This window comes from Austrofundulus limnaeus, unplaced genomic scaffold, assembly GCF_001266775.1.
Source record: "Austrofundulus limnaeus strain Quisiro unplaced genomic scaffold, Austrofundulus_limnaeus-1.0 Scaffold130, whole genome shotgun sequence".
NCBI classification, from domain to species: Eukaryota; Metazoa; Chordata; class Actinopteri; order Cyprinodontiformes; family Rivulidae; genus Austrofundulus; species Austrofundulus limnaeus.
Window position 1 is genome coordinate 1216570 of NW_013952532.1, and position 6953 is coordinate 1223522.

At 37.1% G+C, this 6953-nt stretch overlaps 1 protein-coding gene across 1 annotated transcript in view; it reads right to left on the reverse strand.

Annotated features, from left to right (window-relative positions):
* The window catches only part of ncf4 (neutrophil cytosolic factor 4), a 34004-nt gene that overhangs the window by 25035 nt on the left and 2016 nt on the right, over positions 1-6953 (reverse strand). Inside the window, exons 2-4 of the mRNA XM_014015490.1 lie at positions 4762-4972; positions 4488-4572; positions 4181-4340 (exon numbers count right to left, since the gene is read on the reverse strand). Coding sequence (XP_013870944.1) covers positions 4181-4340; positions 4488-4572; positions 4762-4972 — 456 coding nt within the window. The remainder of the gene's footprint in view (positions 1-4180; positions 4341-4487; positions 4573-4761; positions 4973-6953) is intronic.

Here is a 6953-nt window from a genome sequence, read left to right on the forward strand (position 1 = left end):
ATAAATCTTCACAGCCAACTATTTAGCATACATTTTTGAAATTAGCATTAAACCAAGAGTTTGTGAATTTACTTTTTGTTTGGTTTGTGCCAGAGTACGATAACAAATTCCATTTATTTAAGAGATGATTTATTATGTTTTAAAAATATTTCAACTTTATACCAATGTCAGAAGAAAAGCAAACTCTGTTGAAGTTTGCATTAAATAAAAATAAAAGAAGCATTTTTCACGATAAAGAGATGCAATCATTGTAATCAGATTACTTTGCTTCTACTACAACTATGCTGTTTTTAAAACCTGTGAACAACACAATAACACTGTGCCCTCTGATAAAAGAAAAGTTTAAAAAAATATACATATAAACCCTGCGAGCCAATGGAGGAATAATGTGAAAGAGACTTCAGAGGGATCAAGGTGAGCTATAACTTGATTATTAAGGCATGCGCTGTATAATCTACACAAGCCTCCCATCTGTCCTCATCTCCCCTGAATCAATTGTCCGATCCTCCTCCATGAAGCCTTCAGGCTTTTATTGGTTCAGATGTTAGTTTCAGTTCCAGCTTCCAATAATCAATACAGACACTGATGGCCGATCAGAGACAGACAGACTTATGGGAAAACAATGAGCTGAATAAAATAAAAGCCAGCAAAGAGAGGACACGCAGTCTCACAACAATACAGCGATCAAGGCCTCACATGAACTTAACGGTATGGATGATCTATAGTGAGAAATAATTAACTACACCAGTTTAACAACAGATTAATTTAACTTTACAATGCACTATAAAGAGCATGTCTTATCATTTCAGTCTTTGCTGGATCTAAGTTATCTGATGTGTTGATTGTTTTATATATTTCTTCTGTTCCTCTTTACCTTCATGCTAATTTTACAATTCAGGTCACAGTTGTCCTAAAACTCCATTCCATCACTGTGTTTCTAGCAGCTTTGGAACCCAGTAAAAAAATTCAAGTAATATCTCCTGTGGGGATTAGTAGTTTGAAATACTTTATTACACACAAATGTCTACAGAGAGTGCATTACTCTTCATCAAGAGCAGGGCGACAAAACTGCTCTATCTTTAGCTTCAAACATCCCATCTAGTTCAATGTTTGGATTTACATAAAGACGATGAGAAAGYTGTTGATTTAWTGCTGAAGTGGCAACAATGCTGASTAAGCATCACCTGAACAGGGAGAAATTTCTTAAAATTGTATTTCCTTTCAAATACAGTCTTGTCCTTCATCTGTCCTTCAATCCATCTGCTCCTTCCTGATGTTCTCAATGTCAGCCTCCTCACTGATATAATTAAAAAAAGACAGTGTGTATTATACTCCTCACTTCAAGACRTGGCTTTTAATGCTGACTTTGTGAAACCTTGCCAAGAACATTGTATTTGGGCTTCAGGGAATGTAGGATCAATCGTAGCTCTAATGAAGAAAAAAAAACTAAACTGTAAGAAAAAAAAAGGTTCACTTAAGTTAATAGTAAAGTGCTTATTAAAGTCAAATCCAACTAATCTAATAGAGAATAATGCTAATCCTTAGCTGGCAGATACTTTAGTGGAGAATTTGAGTTGTAATGCAGCATCACTGCTGCTAAACTTTTATATTATTATGCTGCACCTAAAATCCGCCATCACTGCATTCTTGTGTTCTTTTAAATGAATTTGTAAACCTTTCAGTTCACCCCACACTAAATTATATAGATATGTATGTCACTCACATTTTGTGTCTGCAGCTAATGTTTTGTAAATGTTGCAAATTGAATCATGCAACAGTCCAATCTGAAATCACAGAGAGAAGAATGTACGTCAAATACATACAGATGTTTGTAAAACTGCTTGGATGGAGTTCGGCTCTTCCAGTGACAGAGAGGAAGTCTGGCCAGCTGCTACCATAAACTCAGTCTGTTCCTCTCCATATGCACGGAGCAAAGTGAGCGAGCAGCTGAAGGTGAAAGTTACAGAGTGACGAGGCAAAAACTCCTTCAGCCGGCAGCAGAGAAAAAAAAAAACAAGATCGATATCTGTCAAGACTGTGAAATCAGGGTACTGAAAGTAAATGTTAGCAGAAAACATTTCGACAGCAAAATGTTGAATTGAATGTATGATTATTGTTGCTACAGCAAATAAGCTGTAAAGGTCAGAATGCAGCCAACAGGGCCGCTGACTGCCCAAAGCTGACAGCCATGATGCCACCACTACACACATCATGTCTTTTTATCAACAAGAGGACTTTCCATTAACCTTCATTTATGGTTTATGCGTTTCTATATCCTTAAACCTAACCCCTCAGTTCACACCTTAGTCCTAAACACTTGACCCAAAAACAACATTTGAACCTATTAAGCCCGGGCTTTGGGACCCATGAGGGGCCAATCTTTTAAACCTTAAAGATGACAAATGCTAAAACCCACACATCYTCCCCTCCCTCATGTTTCTTTCCTCTTTCACTTAATTGCAAACAAACAAAAAACACTTTAACTTGCAACAATTGCCAATTGGCATAAAAGGTGAGAGGCAGGTGATAATGCCTTTGTGTGCTTCTGCTCATTTGTACCATGAAAAGGGAACAATGGATGTGCATGTACAACTGAAGCACTTTTATAGTCAACTTAATTTAAAATGGCCACCATCGACCTTAGCAAACATGAAAATGGCCATGACTCAGTTAATTCTAGTGATATTGACATAAAAAATAGACTGGTAGTAATATTTCTTTTAATAAAAGAAATTGGGGCGGCTGTGGTAGAGTGGTTAGAGGAGTCGACCTGGAACCGGAAGGTCGCCAATTCGATTCCCATCCAGTCGACTCAGTCGTTGTGTCCTTGGGCAAGACACCTTACCCACCTTGCCTACTGATGGTGGTCAGAGGTTCCAGTGGCTCCTGTGTATGGCAGCCTTGCCTCTGTCAGTGCGCCCCAGGGCAGCTGTGGCTACAATTGTAGTTTGCCATCATCAGTGTGTGAATGTGTGTGTCCATGGGTGAATGTCTGCAGTGTAAAGCGCTTTGAGTGTCCCTGATGGATAGAAAGGCGCTATATAAGTACAGTCCATTTACCATTTACCATAATAAAAATAGATCTTAGATTAAAACGATCTTGCATTAGGAGCAGTGGGACGTATGCATTGTGTCAAAAATGGCAATATTTGTTATTTACTAGGGCTGTCAAATGATTGAKATTTTCAATCTGATTAATCCCAAAGAAGCTGTGAATTAATCATGATTAATCTAAAATTTAATATATGTTTCTATTGCATGTTGATACAATAAATTAATTGAGTTATTGATTAGTTTTTTATGTTTTTATTTTGAAAACAAAATTGATGCTTAGACATGATTTTTTAAATATATAAAACAGGACCTAAAAGATGCTCCAGAGTCAGTTAAATGTTGTGCAGAATAATGAGGTTAAATCAATAATTCAAGGATTTTCATTCCAAATGAGTACTHCATGAGGAATGAAAGATAGATACTAAGGTCACAGTTGTCAGCAAAACATAAATAAATAAAACAAAATAAGCCATAAGAAGACAAAAAGAAAAAAAACTGTACATAATGAATTTATTTATTTTATTTAACTTTTGTTTATCCAGGTAAACTGTTTGAGAACCAGTTCTTAATTACAAACATGACCTGGCATGCTCTGAGTGCGTTGCAATATACAAATATTATAAGTAAATAATATTTACTTGTGGTTTTATGGTGTGATTATAGCTACACACAGGTAGTTAAGGTGCAGGTAAAAAAAAACTTGATGAGACTTAAAACAGCTTTTATAACAAAGTAATCTGGTAGCACTGTAAGTTTCCAAAAATTGTCACAATGAGGTAAATCTTTCATTGAACTCAGACGATCTGAACCAGTTTACTTTTGAAAAATTTAATTAACTTCAAAGGATAATAGATTATGTTTATCTATTGTCTACTGCCTTTTAAATGCACTGTGTTTATTGTAGGCCCATGTTTCATCGCCAAAACGTGCCTAAGATATTAAAAATCAAACTTTTTTGAAGTCGGAGATCTTTCACATACTGTAATTCTGTCTTCATAGGATTAAAAATGTTTCTTCTGAGCTCTCTGACAAACATGTACTTGAAAAAAAAAGTGAAAGCTGACACGGCGAATTGTTTCATGTCTGGAATCCTCTGCGTTTATCACATTTTTGGACAGAAACTCACCTGGAAGTGACGGCAGGATGCAGGTGTTAGAAACAGGTCGGTCTGGATTATCAGGCGAGTATTTGCTCTCGAGGATCTGATGAAGGTTGAAAAATTCTCGGTACCTCCTGTAGATCAGATACTTGCCCCCTCCTTTAGTCTTCACCTCGATCACAAACCTCTGAGAGGGAACATTTTTCATTTCATTTCACTTCTCATCCAGTKAATGTCATTTGATGACATTAACTGGAGGAGCTGCTCGACACGAGTGAAACAAATAAAAAACTTTGTGTTCAGGTAAAAAATGTTTTTTATCGTTCAAACTTACGTAGTAATCAATGAAGCCTTTCTTCTCCTCAATGTCAGCAATGGTGGCACTGATGGGAATGTTATGTGGGAGCTGGTCAAAGTCACTAAGTAACAAAAAAAAACATTTTTAATATGTTGTAAAGTCTGTAATAAAAAGTCCACACATTCCCCTTCTGCTGTAAAACATACAGCTTAACTGCTTGCTCATTTTAGTTGTCCCTGGTCAACAGCATTGATTTTCTTTTGCGTATATATTTTTTTGTTTTTAATGGTCTCTTAAATCAAAACCATACCTTTCATCTCGTATCTGCTGCATGATGTTGGCTCCTGACTCAGGAAAGAGTTGAAAGTTTGGTCTTGTTTTGGCCTGCCGTAGAGATGATGGAGGAGAGTTGTGCTGTAACACAGYAACACAACACAGGCTGGAGAGGAAACAGACACCAGCAACCAGGAAGTGAGAGTTCCCTAAAAAAACAAGATCAGACCGCAGAGGTGCATATGTTGCTGCAAAGGGCGGGGAAATGTCATCAAACACCCACGACAAGAGTTACATGAAGATGTTACAAAACCCTGGAAACCGACCCTGACATACTGTATCTGTCATATAAGAGTAACCAAATCTTTTTGAACAAGCTTAAAAATACAACACAAAATGTATAAATGTGGATAGATGGGCAGATATGTTATATTTAAGCTACTTAACTCACTTGTGACATTTTGCATTCCTGATTTAAAGGAGACATGTGCTTTTTAATCCTTTTTTAAGATTTAAATCATTCAGTTGGGGGTCTATATAAAGTGGAACTGCACTGATATGGTCTGAGCTCATTATTGTAACTCCACAAGCCCCTCTTTCACCCCTTTTCTGAGGTCTGTCTCACAGCAGCTCATTTTGATGCTGTTCTTTTAAATCCAAAAATGAGTTTCACAAGTTATTAATTTACAAATCAAGCCAAAGATGTCAACGATGGAGGACTTGTCCATCCAGCCTTAMGTGTAGGAGTCAGAGTCTGACCCAGAGCCAGAGGAGAATGAGGACCACGTAATAGTTTTGGTAAGTCCAGACTTAATACGGCAGTTCTGTTGCAAATAATTCTGCTCCACTTGGGTGTGGATGGGTTAAATGCAGAGCACRAATTTCGTCATTGTGTGGAAACATACACTGATGACAAATAAAGCACCTTTACTTTACAAATAATTTAACATGATAGTTCAGAAGTCATCATAGCAAATAGAGAATTCTGAAAAGGAATATAAATATATCTACACAGCACCCAAAGAGACTAAAATAAACTAGTACATGACAAAAATGAATTTAATGCCTAAAAAAGTAGATTTTACACACAGGTCCCCTTTAAATTGTTTCTAAACCATTTAACAAATCAAGGCTCATTTTTAAATTAAAAAACACAAACATAAATAAAAAAATATTTCTCGTAGTTTCCACACCAGTTATTTCTAATGTATGTGCAACAGGAGCATGAAGCTGACGGGATTCAAAGCTTTTTGAAGAGAACAGGATATCTTGTGGACCCATTCATTTRCACAACTTACAGTTTTGCAACCCTTGTTACAGAAACACATTCAGTTTTTACTTCACACCTTTGTTGCTTTCATAAGAAAGCAGAAGAGGTCTGATGACTGCTGCTGGGGTTGACCTGAAGGGAGATTTTATCTGGTCATCAGTGCCTCTGACACTAGATGTCAGTAAAGGTGCAGGTGTGACGAGCTTGTATGGGACTTAGAAAGAACAGGTGAGATTTATAGCCTGATCTAAAATGTTTTTTTTTTCTTTCTTGTCACTGAGAGTTACTGATTGTTGTTGGATTTTGGTGAGTTTTTACATTAAGAGGCTGTTCAAACTGAAAGAAAAACTAATAATAATTCATGCAAGACGTGTTAAACTACAGATTATTTGTTTGTTTGGGTTTGATTTCCCTGTCTGGCTCCGAGTTCATATTTTTACCTGCWTTTCAGAAAAAGACAGAAACAACAAGTGCAATCATGTGCAGTGATGCCGAGACAAATATGTACTGTATATGCATGTGTGTGCGCGTGTGAGAGAGGGCACCACATATTGACTCCATATCTATTTTCACGTAGCCTGAGATGAATCTTTTGAAACGCTGCTCATATAACACTCGGTCGCCAGCCATGAATTGCAGAAACATTTTTCAAGGGTGTATTTATCTTCAAGGTCAGGACAGCTGCTGAAGTCTGTTGCGTATRTGTGTGTGGGTGTGTGTGGGTGGAAGAGATTTTGTAGATTGCAAAGATGTATGCATGTAAAATATGCAGGAGGGTGTGTGTATTTTGTGAATTGTCTCCAGCTGGACAGTTTACCCTCGTGTTAAATTCGGAATATCCTGGTGAAACAGAAGAGCAATGTAAAAAGTCTGCTGGTGAAATATAGTTATTAGCATCTCTCTCTCTCTCTCTCTCTCTCTCTCTCTCTCTCTCTCTCTCTCTCTCTCTCTCTCTCTCT